The following is a 17,044-nucleotide window of genomic DNA, read 5'->3' on the forward strand; positions in this document are numbered from 1 at the left end:
TTCAAAGACAATCATGTTAGACCTAGTCACTTGAATTAAAAAGAATTATATTTGTACTTGCTAGGAGGAAAATACAACTGTCCCTTCCTTTATAGCGTGCTCATTTCAGTATGCAGAGACACAAGTGAAATCCAAAGATTTGCCCTCACTTCTGACTTTGTACATGATTCCTGTATCAACACCAAGAGCTCTCCATCTCAACTACCTGTTTGAGACCAGTTCCTTACTCTCAAACTTGTGAACAACTCTTAGAGCAAGATTAAGGATCAATTGGCTGAATTAGTTTTGCTGATAGGAAGCTTTAGAACAACTGCCTCTTTTGGAGGGAGACCATGATCTGGGAAAGCCCAAAGGTGCATCTCATACAATTTTTCATGTTACTATTTTATGTTTAGAACAAATTTAAAGTTCATAACATGAATCCTCAATATCTACTTTTGCCTGTAAGCCCCCAAGTCCGTTCTAAAAATCATCTACATTTAGAATCATAGATTTGCAGAATCATAAAATATCCTGATTGGAAGGGAGCCACAATGATCATCGAGTCCAACTCCTACTTTACTTATACTGTGTTAAAAAGTTTATAGTTAAAAATATGAAAAAAAAAACATTTTGAGTTAAAAACAGACATACCTGTGTATGTCTGTCTGTACATACCAGACATTGCTGTGCCCCTAGAACATACAGAAGACATCAGTATGGAACTTCAGCTGTAATAGCTGGGTCAGTCATGGCTAATACTGTGTGGTATAAATGAAACAGTTTAAGCCTGCCTCACCCTTTTAAGTGAAAAATTTCTGGATACGAAGACGAGTAAGTTTAACAAAATGTAATTTTTCTCTTTTCAAAAAAAGTTTTGATAGCCAAAAATCTTACCTGTGTTCAGCAGCTGGAACAGAATATCCTGGAACTGGATCTTTTGTTCCATAGTACTTTTTAATTAATGCAATTCCAGCTACAGTGTCTGTTCCCTTGAAGTTTACCAAATGAGCTGAAGCTCCTATTCCTGCAGTCTGAAAAAGATGCAGCTCTCAGTTGCCATGCCAAATATAGAAGCCTAAAATCAGTTACTGGCTAGCACTAGATTGAAACAAAACTTTGACTCAGTTCCTGTTTTACCAATACACTCTTTATACATTTACACAGGAAAGACAGTTTCTACTGTGGAAGAAAACTCTCCCAGCTTAGTACTCAGATACAGTTCAGACACACCCACCCACCCAGATCTACTCCCTCCATGTAAGTCCAAATGTAGTGCTCTGTGTATTCACAATTTCACTGCTGCACGTAGATGTAATTGTTAACAAATACATGATGCTATCCCTTATAGTTAAAAACAATCAGGCTTCTCCAATTATTAGAAAAGTAGCTTTACCTCTTGTGAAGAAACTCCTCTGTAGCCAAAGTCATGCAGTTTATATTCCAGTCCTTCTAAGCTGCCAGAAGTCTCCAGCAAATACTTGGCCAAAATCTTTTTCTGTTCTCTAGAATTCGTAGCTACTGTGATTGGATACCATGACTGAACAAGAATAGTCTAAAACAAAACCCAACACATTATTAGATGCAAGTTTCCCTAGGATTCAAAAAATCGCACTTGGTATTTAATCAGGTGCAAAAAGGGCTATTTATTTTCACCACCTCTTCAGAAAGTACTGATGTCTCCAACAATTTGGTTTAGGTTAAAGTAATTTCCCTTTATAATACCTTTATAATGTAGGGTAAGTACTGGCCATCTTGGGACTTACAGCTCCCAAGCTACAGACATTTGTCTCCCTTCATCCTCTTTTCCTTGTTAATAAAAGTACTGCTACGAATTTCCTGTAAAAACTATTACAGTCACTTGCCGGGTAGTGGGAAAAGGTCTGTGTAAGAGCACTGAAGAAAGAATCCAGGCTTACTTAAGCAGAAGATGAAAGCTGCCAGAGAATCTCTTTAAGCCATTAAGGGATTCAACCCTTAAATTAAGTGCGTTAATATTTATTTAGAAAAACATACTAGCTTTCCAAAACTGACCTCAATCCAGTTTGTGAGCCAGTAGCATTCTGGATCTGTGTTTTCTACTGTGAAGAGAACATTTCCTCTGGGAATGACAGAGCCCTCAGGAACAGCCTTTATTTCAATAGGAAGATGGCCATCATATTTCTGTGTGAGAAATAGCAATATTGTTAGGTAACAGGAGGGATGGAAACTACTACTTATACTTCACTGCAGTGGATAAAAGTCAGTCTGTGAGTTTATTGATAAAGCTTTTTAGTTCTTTCTTTCGACCCTAAAAATAATTCAGTTTATATACTGACCAACCCAAACAAGTAAGAAAAATGCATTTCTCAAAAAAAGGAGTAAAACTCTATAACCTAATAAATAAATAAATTATATAGAATATCTTTATCAATCCAAATTCTGGTTATCACTTTCATTCCTTGATGCATAAAAGCTTAAATAGTCAATAAAAAGAAATATGCTCTATTCACAAAACAAGAAGTATCTGCTATGCAGTTTTCTTCCACGCTTTCACGTGAAGAAAGCAAAAAATCCCAACTGTTTAGCTATTATCTAGACCTTCAACAAAAATCACTAGTTTTGCTTGGTCTAGATGCGTGCTTTGTTAATTTATTAAAGTAGGATCTATTTAGCATCTATTTTAAAAAATATTTTATCATCTCAACTATTCACTAAACATTAAATCCAATCTTGAAGTGTCATTCTTCTGTCAAATTCAGTCTTTTGTCTCTGAAAGAATAAGTAGTCTGTGGAGTATGCCTTGTGCAAAAGAGTAAGTTGCAAACAGTGGCTCTAAAACAGTAATTATAACTTTGCAAGCTAAACTGACAATACTTAAAAACATTTTGCACATTAGTATTTTTTGACAGAAATCTTCATGAGATATTACTTCTTTAAAGGTAACAAAAATTGCATCACTTTAAAGAAATTACACAGATTTCTTAAGTAGCATCAATACATCTTCTCCAGTGTCCAAAACATAACAAAGATCTCTTCTATAGCAGAGTTAAAAGGCTTCTTCTGAAGTGCAAGATGCTGAAGCAAGTTGTGTTTACACACCACAAGGGATTTATTTGTCAGACTTGGAGATGACAGTTCTGGTTTAATGAAGGACAACGAGGCCTTCAAAACAGCTCAAAATTGTGTATTAATGATTCAATCAAAAGTATATTTGGTGGAAAAACAAAACAGATTTAGAAGTTGCTAAAGGTGTTCATTTTGTCCACGGAAAAAGCAACAGGGTCATGTCGTAACACTATAGCACCATTCATCAGAATACTGTAATTCATCATAACACATCTGACTGATGCTTTGAAAAGCATCTTTCAAAGTTTTCAGGTAGAGTCAGCTTCTTTCTTGTAATGAGTTAGCTCCTGAATGTACACAATGTGTCTGGTAAGCATTTTAGGCAAAATGCTTTATTTACACCCTTTTTAGCCCAGATCAACTCCATATGCTCAGGGCTTACATCTCTAATGCTCCTCACCAGCTCCTGTCTGCTTCCAGCCTCTACCGCACCCCCTCATTCCACAGGAATCCCATTCCCCCCTTCTACCCCCTCCATCCTATAGGTGTTTACTCTGTACAAGTTCATGTACATACATTTCAAATTCCTTTTGAAATGTCACTCATACAGCTGTTGCTCCCACCACTTTACCTAACACAACATACTAGTTAACGGAGCCAGAGAGAGCAGGCAATAGTACAGAGGGGTAGAAGCACATCTCTGGATGCTCCTAAGAGCAGATAAGCACCCAAAGGGAATAAACCATTCCACTTTGAGCGCTGTTAGCATCCAAGAAAAAAATGGAAATCATCTTTGTTTTTATATATGCACGGTTTTAGCAAGAAAATCTGACCAAGGAATAAAGAATGTATACAGAAGGTTCTTGGGAAGGCTATTTTGAATAAGGCATTGAACCAGGTTTAGTTAAACCATGTCAAAACTCAGTGTGGACAGACATGCAGTATTAACAAGGCAGTAGTTCAGTTTAGCCAAAGAGGGGTCAAGATTAAATACAGATTAGAGTAGCCCACAGTGTATAATGTAACTTAAAAATATGGCTTCACTTCACATCTGTAGTTGTTTCAAATGGATCCAAGTCCTCTACAAACACCTCCCTAAGTTCCTCTTAGAGAACAATGTTATTTACCTTGCTGCCATTTTCAACACTTAAATTCACTTTTCTCTTGCACTCCTTATGGCTCACCCTTATTGCAAGATGACATCCAGATATATTCACAGATGCCACCATAGAATACATTCAGTCAGGGTATCCACATGAAAATAAATGCAAAAGGCTAAAAATTGTGTTTTCAAGCGTCAAATGCTATTCATAAGAATCCACAATGACACTTCATATTTAATGCATCAGCAGAAATTAGAACAGCTCTGATGAGCATTACTAGTCTGAATCTGCTGGCTTTACAGAGAAGAGATGTTTGCAATTACTTGAAGACTGATACCTTTTTAAACAAAAGGATAAAACAAAAGAGGATAAACTGAGGAAATACTTGGAAAGATTTGTGTGTCAAATGCTCAAGCCTTGTACTTCATAAAGAAGTTCAACTTAAGTATCTCTGGAAAAATTATAAAACAATTGAACAAAACACCTTTTCTGGAACTATTTACACATACAAGAAGTTGTCATGCTTCCTGCATTGGAATAAAAACAGTTACGATTAGTTACAGAAAGCAACATAAATGATGCAACCAACCACTAAGCACTATATTATAAATGGAGACTTGCCAACAAGCCCCCACTTATTCTAACTGGCTGACAGCAGCCATAAATCCTTATTACCTGCAAAGCCGTATTTGGCATCCAAAAGGATGAAAATTGTTTTTCCTCTATGGACTTGCAATTATATGATTATTCTCTGACTGCTTCTACTCCCGGTACACTGCATGAAAAAGCTAAATTTACCCACACTTTGGTATCACAGTTAAAATATCTTGATTTAAAGAAGAGACTGTGAAATTTATTTATCAGTTTATACATAAATCCTTCAGGATGACCTTGTATTATTTTCATAAATCTTTACCTCCAGAATATAGTTCCATCCCTTTTCATTGAAGACATCGTCTTGAAAGTGCTCCCTATACACTTCTTTGGCTTCCTTGATTTTCTCTTTGGTTACCACTTTACCTGTGGTTCCAGAAACAAATGAAAGATTAGGAAATAACAAATAGGTTCAGACACGGAAAAGTTACTTTGCCTCAAGAAAAACCCAACACAGAAAACACGTCAAGTGCAGTAAATCAGCTATGCTCAAACCAAACTTAACTTATTATATAGGTTAGGATGCTAAGGAAGCTGTGGTCAGCAGGTGACTCAAGAAAAGTTTCAGCTTTCTATTTTACGGTGGTTAATAACCTGTCAAGAGTTTTGTTTATCAGTGGTTTTCCTGGAGGATTGTGATGCTTGTGCAACTCAGCACAGCTCAGCACAAGACACAACCTGACTAGCTCAAGTCTCAAGCTACACTGCTCCAGGAAGAATCCCAATGGAGAGGCCTTAAAAATCAGATTAAACACTTCTGCAATACAGAGAGACTAACTCCATTACTAGAATTATCGCCACTGCTTTATGACCAATCTTCTATTTGCAATGTTAGAGAACAATCCTCAGATTGCTACAGAAAAGATTATCAAGCGCTTTGATTTTAGTCTAATTCCAATATCTGGCAGAACTGGCAGAGAGATTTACGAATTCTGGTTCGAGATAAAAGACAAGTAAGCTATATGGCTAAAGTTGTCCTTCCAAAGCCTGGCAGAAGGCAATTTGCATTTGGGTCAGAACAGATGACATTCACACATAATGCAAAAAAGCAAGCGAAGTCTTAAATGCCACCATGGATTTTTCAGATGTTACTTTAAAATTTGTCAATATTGAAAACACATTCACATGTAGCTGCCTTGTTCAGCAATCTGAGTGGCAACAGAGATCTAAGGGATAATTAATGTTACTGCTTCACAAGCTATATAAATCAGCAAATACAGACTAAAATTAATGTTCAACATGTGAAGTGTACCTTCGTGTGATTCCATGAAATCTTGCTCTACTTCATTTCAGTTTAACCCCATGAAGTAGGGATATGAACACCTCTTTATTTTTAGTAACCCATTGTCATAAAGAATCAGTAGAATGGTGTCTGAATTTAGAAGTCAGTACCTTTTAACAAGGGTGGTCATCTCATTTTCAAAATCACATAAATAAGATCTTATGCCTGCCACTACCTGCATTATACTGAAATAGTCTGGAATTGTTTAAAATTCTGCAGCTCCAGCAAGACTTGAGAAAAATTAAGGTATTTATTTACAGGTAAAGTATTACTTTTGAGACAGTTACCTTTTAAGTATTTATTCAGAATGTATTGCAAGCCATAAAAAACAGTTTCTTCATATTTCACTTTCCTTAATTTGGAATTTTCCGTCTTCTTTTCACGACATTCGAAGTAGGAATATACTTTGCTTGTGTTCGGTGGATATTGCTTGTAGTGTGTAACCTACATTAAGAAAAACTTCAGTAAGTACTTGAAACAACACTACAAAAAGGAGAAATCAAAAGTCATTGGGCAATATTAGGGTTTCCAGCAGAGCTCTCTGTATGTTAAAGCTTACAGTAACTCCAACTCTTCTGGACTATTCTCCGTTCACACTCTACAGTCAGCAAGTCTTTGGGGGATTTCCCACTTCTTCCATTTTCAGTTCAGAGGTCTGCCTCCTTTATCTCATTCTTTGCGTCCGTAACAGGCCTTTTTCCCCAGTAACCTTCATGGCCAGCTCTCAAAGCTCTGCTTTGACTAACCGGGAAGGACACCGGCTGGGGTTTTAGGAGCAGCACAGGGCACTGACCTACCTACCCAGTCGGTTTTCACCCCACCACGCTTTGGCCAGACCCAATAGCTGCAGGAAGCACAGAGTTGTCTGCCACTACCAACGCGGAGGTCTCTGCTTGTAGTTGAAGCACCGAAGGCTATAAGTGAAAGCCATCGAGGCTCAAGAAGGCATTGACAATGGCACCTACCCAAGCGTCCCATTACCCACGAGCAGAGTGCATTTCTCAAGCTCAGATTATGTTAAAGCCAGCTTACAAACCTGTTACTGCTGGTAATGCTCTTACGAGATCTGCTTGAGGTTTGTACCTCCCCTTCTGTACCTTTTTCCAATTTCTGAAAAAGTTCACATTTGGCATAGAGGAAGCAGGAAAAGTTGCAGTCTCAAAGCGTTTATCACATGGAAATTGGTCTCATGAACATATCCAGGTAAACTGGATTCAGCCACACCAGCTTTTATTAGCTACTGGTAATTAATAAACTTACCCAGAAATTTACTTAGGGTAATGTGTTGTTTGCAACAACTGCACTTTAACAATTTTGCAGATTTAAGTTGATAATGTTTATCTACTAATATGTAAAAAGCAAACCCCACGCAAAATCTCTAATTCCATATTAAGCCAAAAAAAAGTGACATAAATTTGATACTAGCAATGTTGAAATTACAGGATACATAAATCAGCTTAAAGCATACCCAGAGGTGTAGCATCAACATTTTTCTAAAATTATTAAAAAACATCTGTGAACAAGTTTATACATTCCATAAGAGAAAACTTACAGAGAAAACTGTTCCTACAGCCGGGTAAAGCACCATCACACATCAGAACTGAACTTGAAAAAGGCATGAAATGCATGTCTGGATTTTTCTGAAACGTCCAGATGTATAGGCTCAACTATGAGTTAGACTTGCTGCTACTCCTTACTCCATCCTAACAAGTGTCCTTTCCAATACCACACTGAATTGGAAAAAGGTTAGTTTAACATTGTCCTGTCTTCTTAAAATGTATCTCTGACACTTCCAAAATAAAACATTTGAAAGTTTCCCTTACCCGTATTGCTAAAACTGTCTGTTAAAGAATTTAAAATCATTTTTTCCCTCTTAACTGTCATTTCTATTCAGTATTTCACTCAGTTTGGATAATGACTGCTCAGTTGCACTTTCTGGTTCTCCTACAGCAGCAGTTCTGTTTGGGCTTCCAATGCTGCGAGGAAACAGTCAAATAACCAGAAGGTCGATTTTCTGATCTTCCCATTATCTTTACTGGTATGAAATTTTCAAGGCCAATCAAATAAAATCCAAGCTTGGCTCTGCAAGCTAGCTGCCTTCACTTGAAGCAAGGCACCGCAGAGCGGAGACACTGAACGGAGCACAACCTGCTCTGTTCCGATTCCACTGCCAATCCAAAGGGAGCATGTGCACGGCTCATCATGGCAAACCAAGTCAAAAACTGCCCCATAGATTTAGTTTTTATTAGGAAAAGTCTCGTTATATAACATATATACATGCCCATTCCCAGTTCTAGGCAGAACTCCCCACGAAGTGCCAGCCCAGGCGGTTCTGCTCACCCCATTACCACGCACACAAAACTGCAACCACAGCCATGTAAAACACCGACTACGGAGCAGTCCAACGCAATGCGCTGTTTGACACGTCTTTCTAACTAACCGGAGTATGGGCACCCACACAATCCCCTTACACGAAAAATTTTGTTCTTTTTTGGACTTTAAACTGGGGCTTTTCATTTGATCGTATCACTTGGGAATTCTGGTTAACTTCATTTTCATTCTTCATCCTATTTGCATGCTACAGCTTCACGATTTCAGAAGCACTCAACAGAGCCCACCAGCTTGAAATGCACATAGCCAGCGTCCCAGGAACAATTCCCCAAACCAAGACCTTAATTCCTGGAACATGCTCTGGAACAAAACGATGCAATGTTGGTTTTTATCCACAATGGTTAAGCAAGGTAAAGAAAAACAAAACAAACCTACATCCACATGAGACTGCCTAATCAAGTCTCTTTAACAAAGTTTAATTTTCCAAGTTACAAAGGCAGGTTGCTGAAGTTAACACCTACATTATCATGAAAATTAGCATGACTCTCAGCTACCAGCTTAAAACAAACAAACAAAAAACACAAAACTCTGGCTTTTGCTGTTCCAAAGCATCTCCTCCAGCTAAACATTTCTCTCCATCAATGGGTTACAGGCCCCAGATTCACTTAAGGTGTGCAGTGCACACACTGAGTCAGTGCCACCTTTCCCTGTGCATTTCAACACAGTTTTCCTCATGGACTTCCCATTGTAGCTGTACTCCCAAGCATGATCCCAAAACATGATGCTCTGGCTGTAGACTGGAACTTGAAGGCTGAGACCTGGCTGAAAAGCCAGCAGTCTGATTTATCCTATATGGGCACGCCTGGGCAAACAGCTCCTTCAGACTACCTTGCTGGCAGTTTCAACCTAAAAAGATATATATATACTCTAGTTCCTCAAACGGTAAATCACAGGTTTAGAGAATTTTTCTGACTTTGGATTAGATCTTAACCTGAAAATATATACCCACTAGCATCCAGAAAAGTTACCTCTGAGGATGAAAACCTAGATAAAAATTGCTTATGAAAGAAATGTCAGTTTATCAATTAAATTTCATCAAGTACTTGAAATAATTTATTTTCCAATGGTTATGTGTGTAAGATTTAATTCTATTATTCACATACTAGCATCTATTTGGACAGTGAAAAACACACATCCTTGGCAATTCAGATATTTCACATCTAAGCAATCTTTACCTTTGTAATCTTAAGTAACTGGTGCTTTTCTTTGATGCTCTACAAAGCTATTGGTTTTAGCTACAAGAATCAAAACACCCACTGGGTGTCTGCAAGGATCTCACAGACTTCTCGGTATTAAAAGGCACAAGCACAGCATGAAAGGACCAGATCTTCCAACCACTGCTTACTCCAGGTGTGCGAGAAGTCAACCACAAGAGCCATTTCCCTGTTCTTGATGGGTTCAGCTGGAGCTGCAGATCTCTGGATCCACTCCCAAGCTTCCAGGTCCCTGCTATGCTAGGTCACGGTGTCACTGCACCTCCAGCACGCATCCATCAGCCAAAGGGCACTCATCTGGCCACTGGCTGTGCCTGCAAGCTGCTAGGCAGGGCACAAAAGGTGCCTAGGAGGCACATCTGCTTACAAAGCATCACTGCAGCTCTGACCATTAGCAGGGATTTCCGGATGTCTGGGAGGTAGGAAAATAATACGCATCCACCAGAGTGATGGGCAGCCAGTTGGGTACGTAGTCAAATGTCTGGTGGTAAAAAATAAATGAAATATGAGGAAGGATCAAGCCTTAGGGAGCAGGAACGCTCGCTGCCACTGGAAAACAATTCAAAACAAACTCCACCACCAACCACACAAAAACAAACAAGACGACTACAAGGCGCTTGCACAAGGAAAAGTACACTTTGAAAAACGCCAGAACAGGCCTTGTTGTCAGATGATGTTTTGCTTCTCTCTGTATTCTACATAAGAGTACAAAAACAATCAGTGACAATAGATGGCATTTGAAATATGTTTTACGTGACTTACAGATTGAGACAGCACTGATAAACCCATGCTTTCAGGCAGGGGATGACAGAAGCTGGACCTGTACAGACAGGCTCTCAATAAGCAGAAGTGACTAGAAACTCACAAGGAACTCAATAGGAAACCCCCTTTTCTACAGAAATGAACAAAAAACCAAACCAAAGCCCCAGTAGGGGATTAAGACACCCCTTACAAAAAAACAAAACAACAACAACAAAAGAAAAAACCACAGAACTCCAAAATCTCTTCTATGGCCTTAGATCAAGACTGTGGTTCAGGTTTTGTCTACTCCAAGTCTGACAACCAGCCATCTACAACAAGGTTATGTACTAAGACCGCACCTATCATCCAGTTGTGACAGCTCCTTATCAAATTTAATCCAAGAAAAGGTGAATGCTGGACAAAGAATACCTCTGTAAGGTCTTCATCTGTGTAGCTAAACCTAGTCAGCCATTTGAGAAGAACATAAAACACAAATCTGATTTAGGTCAGGCATCCAAGGAAACACCCAATATTAAAAGGTGCATTTTAAAAGAAAGGAATTAACAGGTATCATAACAAAACAGGAAGAACTGAGACAAAGGCTGTATTAAATTTTTTTGTAGGCTAGATGATAAACCCTTTGGAGTAACAGCCTGTGTTTATAAGCTTTGATGTACAAGAGTTTGCAGTGAAACTATTTTAAAAAGGTTGTTTAAGCCTCTACGCATCAACCATTTGAGAACATGAGGGAAACCAGGTCTGACGTAAGTACAGGAGTCAGGTGCGGCCAAATTCTCCAGCGGTGGTTTATTCCTGGTGTTCAGCAAGTTGTTACCACAAATCATCAGAAAGATGCCTCTGAGCCCTGTCTAGAGCGAAGAAAACAAAACCCAGAATATCTACCAGCAGGGTCTGGCCTGTACTGTAACTCCACGAGTGATAAGATAACTCCAGCTCAACTACGAAGGTACTTGAACATTCCAGCGTTAGTTGAAAAATACTGCAAAATAGGTACAGAACAGCCCAGCTACTGAAACCAAGGCAGAAACCTGAAAATAAACCTGAAGGAACTTGGTCCTGGAAGCTAGTAGATGGGCTATGCAACTGGGTCACTTCAGGATCTGCAGAAGGTTATTAGGGCACAGATCAGGGCTTGCTCACTGTACCGCAAGCCTTGTTCATATGCCAGAATGGGCTATATCCATGTCAGAATAGGTGAAAATTGTTGTAAGTGATAAAAAGGAGAGCCAAAGTCGCAGGATGCAGTGTCAGAACAGCTTGTTGAACAAACTAGTGCTGGAAGAGATGTGTCTGGGGATCCTCGCCCCCACATACAACCGCTGAGTGAGATGACTTTACTGCAGTGGGGCTTCAGGCATTTCTGCTGGAGACTTCCAGATAACACCTGTAAGACCCCCACTAGTGCTGGTATTACTTACCTCGTGTAGGGAGGGGGAGGTCATGATTTGAAAGACCACTTCACCTAACCCTTTATTGGGTTCAACCCATGGAGAGGTTCAAAGCAAAGCTTGCCAATAACCTTTGTGGAAAACATGGTTAACAACAGAGGAAATGAACCAGTACTTGGGAACAAAGGAAATACAAAGGAAATACTTTATCAAATGGGATGAGACATAACTAATAGCAGTTGTGAGGTACTGCTGACCCTCTTCAGGAAGAAAAAAACCTGTGAGTAGCAATTAGATTCAACAAGGATGCTGTTGCAGCTTCCAAAGCAGTCACAAAAGGAACACGTACCACAAACAGAAATGAAAACCAAATCCAAAGTTGGCGCGGTTAAACAACAAACTTATGTGAACACAAAAGGCAACCACAGCAGAATCAACCTTTAAGGAGTTAACTAAAAGGGCATTCAACAGTAGTAGGTTAAATGTAAGATGCTTGTAAGCAAGGGTAAAAAAAAAAAAAAGAAAACAACTAATAGCCAAGTACAATCTTATTTTCATCATATGAGCTTCAAATTATCCTAAGAAAATAGCTTTACAGAGACCCCAGATGACTTAAGTGGCACAAGTGTAGCAAACACGGATTAAGGCAGTATTTAAGTGAGAATATTGGGGTATCTGCTCTCAGATGAGAAGGAGAAACTAATTCACGTTATGACCAAGACTGAAAGCTGATTTTGTACCACTCTGAATGTCTCTATTCTGGTTCATCCATCATCTCTTACTTACAGGTTGAAAACTAAGAGGATGAGAGGTGAGCAAGAAATAGGTAACAGATCAGAGAGTACTCTGAAAAATAAGGAGGGCACATGCACGCAACCAACTTCTATGGAAGCTGCTCATAACAGCAAGAGATGCTCTAAGTGACCATGTTCACGTTCATCTAGAAAACAAGGTCAAGTGTAAGCATTACAACTAAATGTATTCTAAAATGCTCAAAAAATGTTTTAAAAGTAACACTTTACAGATTTATTTACATCCCAAAATTCCGGTGTTTCGCATCCAAGATTACCATAACAAAGATGACAAAACACCTTATGTTTGCTGTTTACACGTTTTTGAGTAGTCCTCTGTAATATTTCACATACTGCTACAAGTTTCCTGATCCTTAAACATAAAGACAACGCATTTAACTTTTTGAGAATGAAAGCTGCAATGACTCAGTGAAGGTGTACTACCCATTCATTTAAAAACTGTCCGAATCCTGTCCCGTTGCAGTGTTCCCTTGGAGCAATGACGACTTGGGGGCTGGGACACCACCACGTGGCTGTGAATCAAAACTTGGAAGATAACAGCCCCTGACAGAGCAAAGGCTGCTTCCTACAAGGAATGCCAGCCCAGAAGTTTCTGATGCCTTCCGCTGCCAAAATTACAGGAGGTAACAAAACACATTTGCACCCCTACCAAAAGATTTTAATTCAATAAATATATATATGTGCCACAGAGCAGAATAATTTGCCGTCATTGAGTACCAATCAAACCCAATGAGCTGAAGGATACTCATGACTCTTCCTCGCATACCTACAGCCTTCTAAATAAAGCACACGCAGCCTGCCAGAGCCTGAGAAGAAACACACACTGGTGTGAAAGGCTTCACAAGTGCTCCCCTGCATCCACGCAGAGCGTAAGAAGTCACTCGCAATGACAAATAATTAAGATTCAGCATGGAAGATGGACGGAGTTAAGCAAAAATCTTTAAGCTGCCTCGAAGCATCCCGAAAGAGAAACAGATCTCATTTACAGTCCCGATGGCAAGTCGGCTCCTCCTATGGAGTAATTGCATCGCAGCTTGTTAGAGCTATCAGCTTAATTACAAACCATCCCAAGCAGCAGTCAGGCAGCCCACCGGTAAGAACAACAGAAGCTATCACTGCTTTAGCAAACGCGGCTAGTGCCTCCCTGACAGCCCTTCCCCTCGCTCCTCATGCTCTCCAGACCAGGCTCACAGCTCTGCCCAGCTGCCCCCAGGACAGTCTCTGATACGGATTCCCTGGAAGATTTGTTGCCTGTGCACAAACAAACAAATGTAGGATGAACAGGGCACTGGGAAACAAAGAGAAATGAAAGAGGGGCAGCGTGTCTGCAGCACCGAATGCACGAGGAGCTGAGGGACGTGGGACCTTTCGCTTGAAAGCACCATGAGGGAGCAAACCTGTCGGAGAGGGGCATGAGAAAGGCACCACAGGGAGGAACAGTACAGCCCTGCTGGGAGGAAGTGCGATGTTAAGGCACATTAACCCCTGATAAAAAGGAAAGAAAAAAAAAAAAAAAAGAAGAAAAACCAGACTGAGGAACTTCCTGGTATAGACAGAACAAGACAGCATGCAGTATGCTTGCATGAGGAACTGTGAACTTCAAGGAGGCTGCTGACGGCCCCACTTAGAGCTCTCAAACTAGCAATGAGGATCTTGACTTCACGTGCTGAAATTCACCAGCTGGGAATGAAGTCCTATCTAGGAAAACAGAGCATACAAGAAACAAGCACAATACTGAAACTGGGTGCTTGATAATCTGCTGTGACTTGAGATGAAATGTCCTGTGGCACACACCCAGACAGGAAAGTGATTTGGGAGGGAGGAGGTTAGGTCAGCTGTCACTGGAAAAATCTTTGCCTACCAAATTACTTTGTTTTATGCTACTTGTTTCTGGGTTTTGATAGGCACTTAAACCAGTCACCGATTTTCTCGCCATCCCAAATTTTCCATTGTAGCAACACAGAAGTGGGACAATGGAGCCAGCGCTGTCCTGCCTCAAACTAATGAGTTGTGACAGATACGAGCCGGGGACACCACAACTTGTTACTCATGGACAGCTGCCTGAGCTAGGGCTGTACTGGTTGGGACACTGCACATTTTGTCCCCGAGCTGTTTATTTTCACGTGGCTTTCGCCACCACCATTAGTTTGCATGGATCTGCATTGGGATCACCGAGCAAACTTCCCAGCACAGCTACGTGTTTGATTGTTGTGTTGCACGTAAACAGATGCTGAGATTGTGGATAGAGCCGAAATATTGAAAATAAAAAAGAAAACCACAATGTCAACTCTCAATTTTGTTCTAATTACTAATCAGAGCACTTGGTAGCTCCTGCAAGAAGTCTGGTGTTGTAGACTACCAGCTATTTTAGCGCGATTGTTCCTGAAAGTGCTTCCACTAAGTGTGCTTCATTGATTAGGAAATGACAGTATCATCCAGGGAGAAGGCAAGTGATGCTTGCTCCGTTACCTAACAAGATAAAAGAAGCTACTTGTAAAAGTACTGTTTAACGATATTGGAGCTTTTAAGACTTGGAACAAAGTATATGGGAAGATAAACAATTTGAATGGCCCTAATAAAGCGAAGCAGGCAACTCCAACTGCTTTTGATACAATACAAAATGCTCCTAATCGCCCCAGACAACTTCATCCAAATTAAATTTGGACTAGAAAAAACTCAGGCCTTTACTTGACTCCTTTAGGATTTCTACAACTTGGGGGCTGTTACCACATCAGCCTGCCTACAGGACAGCAAACAGGACAGAAGTGAATGTCGTCTGTCACCCCAGCTCTCCTCACTAACACTAATCCTTGACCAGATGCAGTGAATTTAAGAGAAGTATCGGCACATTATAATTAAAACAGACGCTGTTTAAACCCATGCCTACAGTATTTGGTGTGATTCGTCTCAAACATGGACGAGAAGCGGCTCTTCCACATTTGAGCCAAGGTTAACAATGCACACTGAGCATGGTTCTTAAGAAGCACTGGTGCCAGATGAAGCCCTGAATGAAAGCAGTTCCACAAGCCCTCAACGAGATGCTCTGAGACTGCATCAGCATCCTGCAGGCTTCCAGCTCACCTGCCTGCGAACAGGGGGCACCAACTGGAAGCGTGCCCCCCATGAGCAGATAAACCTTTAAGGCACTGTAACAAAGTAAGTAGCGGTACTGTAGCAGTGCTTAGTGCCCCAACAACCTCTTTGAATTGCAATTCAGCTCCTGAAGGGAAAAAAGTTAGTTGTTTTTTAGCCTAGGTGCTACAGGGGGCATGTGTAGCACCGGGCGCGGGGTCTCACGGGCCCAGCGTTTAGGGGCTGCAGGGTCAGGCTCGGGCAGCCCCGAGCAGAGCAGGGCTGGGGCCTGCCCGCACTCACCTCCTCACGCGCTAACGGCGCTTTGGGGTCAATAACGATGGAACTGGGGGAGCCGGGAGCGGCTCCAACGAGGGCGGGCGGGCTGGGAGGACACCCCGCTGCCCCAGCGACCCCTCACCTACGGGGCCGGGTGCCGGTGCCGCAGGGCACGCCCGGCTCCCCGCCGGATACGAAACTGCCCGCACCCGCCGCGCTTTCGTTTCTCCGAGCCCAGCGCCCGCCGCGGCCCACACGTGCTCGGGGCACCGGCCCCGGGACGGACCCCCCCCGCGGGGCCCCCGGGGCCCCCCGGCCCCCCTACCGGGGCGGGGGGGGGGGGGGGGGGGGGGGGGGCAACGGTTCCCCCCCGGGGGAAGGGCCCCGCTCGGCTCTGCCCGGCTCAGTGCCCCGCCCGGTGCCGGAGGTGCCCCCCCGGTCCCCCCCACGCACCTTGTAGGAGTCGGTGGCGAGCAGGATGTTGAACTCGGCCCCCGCCGCCGCGCACTCCATGGCGCCGGGCCCCGGCAGAGCGCGGGCACGGCACGGCGGGGCGAGGCGCGGGCACGGCGCGGACTGGGCTGCGCCGCCGCTCCTCCAGGGGAGGGGCGGGCACCGGGGCGCTGTGGGCGGGGCCTCGGCGCGGTGCTCCCCGCGCGCTGATTGGCCCCGCCGCGGGGCCGCCGGGGGCGGGGCCCCGAGGTGAGGGCGCGGGGGGCAGGGGGCGGGCGGCTCGCTATTGGGCGAGGGGAGGGGGGGTGGGAGCGGGCGGTGTGACGCGGGGGCGCCGCGCGATCGCTTGGGAGGGGCTGGTGACGTCAGCGCGCGGCCCGTGCGCGCGCTCCCCGGATTGGCCGCGGGGGCGCGCGCCGCGGGGGCGCGCTGGGGGACGGGGGGGCTCCGCTTTCCTCCTGCCCCAATTCCTGCGGGGCTTTCCCGGCAGGGGGGTGGCTGGAAGTGAAGGGCCAGCTTCCCTCCTCTCCCTGCCCCCTGGGCTCCTGCGCGGCGAAATTTCCCGGCAGCGAAGGGGAAATCCTCGTTTATGTTCGGGAAATAGTAC

The 17,044-nt window shown here is 42.7% G+C and overlaps 1 protein-coding gene across 2 annotated transcripts in view; it reads right to left on the minus strand.

Moving 5' to 3' along the window:
- NAMPT (nicotinamide phosphoribosyltransferase) overlaps window positions 1-16,575 on the minus strand; it is a 28,860-nt gene extending 12,285 nt beyond the window's left edge. For both annotated transcript variants that reach the window (XM_035332709.1, XM_035332701.1), the window contains exons 1-6: window positions 16,438-16,575; window positions 6,354-6,510; window positions 5,047-5,150; window positions 2,014-2,142; window positions 1,376-1,534; window positions 877-1,013 (exon numbers count right to left, since the gene is read on the minus strand). In XM_035332709.1, the coding sequence (XP_035188600.1) occupies window positions 877-1,013; window positions 1,376-1,534; window positions 2,014-2,142; window positions 5,047-5,150; window positions 6,354-6,510; window positions 16,438-16,497 (746 nt within the window). In that variant the 5' untranslated portion in view covers window positions 16,498-16,575. The remainder of the gene's footprint in view (window positions 1-876; window positions 1,014-1,375; window positions 1,535-2,013; window positions 2,143-5,046; window positions 5,151-6,353; window positions 6,511-16,437) is intronic.
- Between the last annotated feature and the right edge of the window lie 469 nt (window positions 16,576-17,044).

Source organism: Oxyura jamaicensis, chromosome 1 (genome assembly GCF_011077185.1).
Source record: "Oxyura jamaicensis isolate SHBP4307 breed ruddy duck chromosome 1, BPBGC_Ojam_1.0, whole genome shotgun sequence".
In the NCBI taxonomy this organism is placed as follows: Eukaryota; Metazoa; Chordata; class Aves; order Anseriformes; family Anatidae; genus Oxyura; species Oxyura jamaicensis.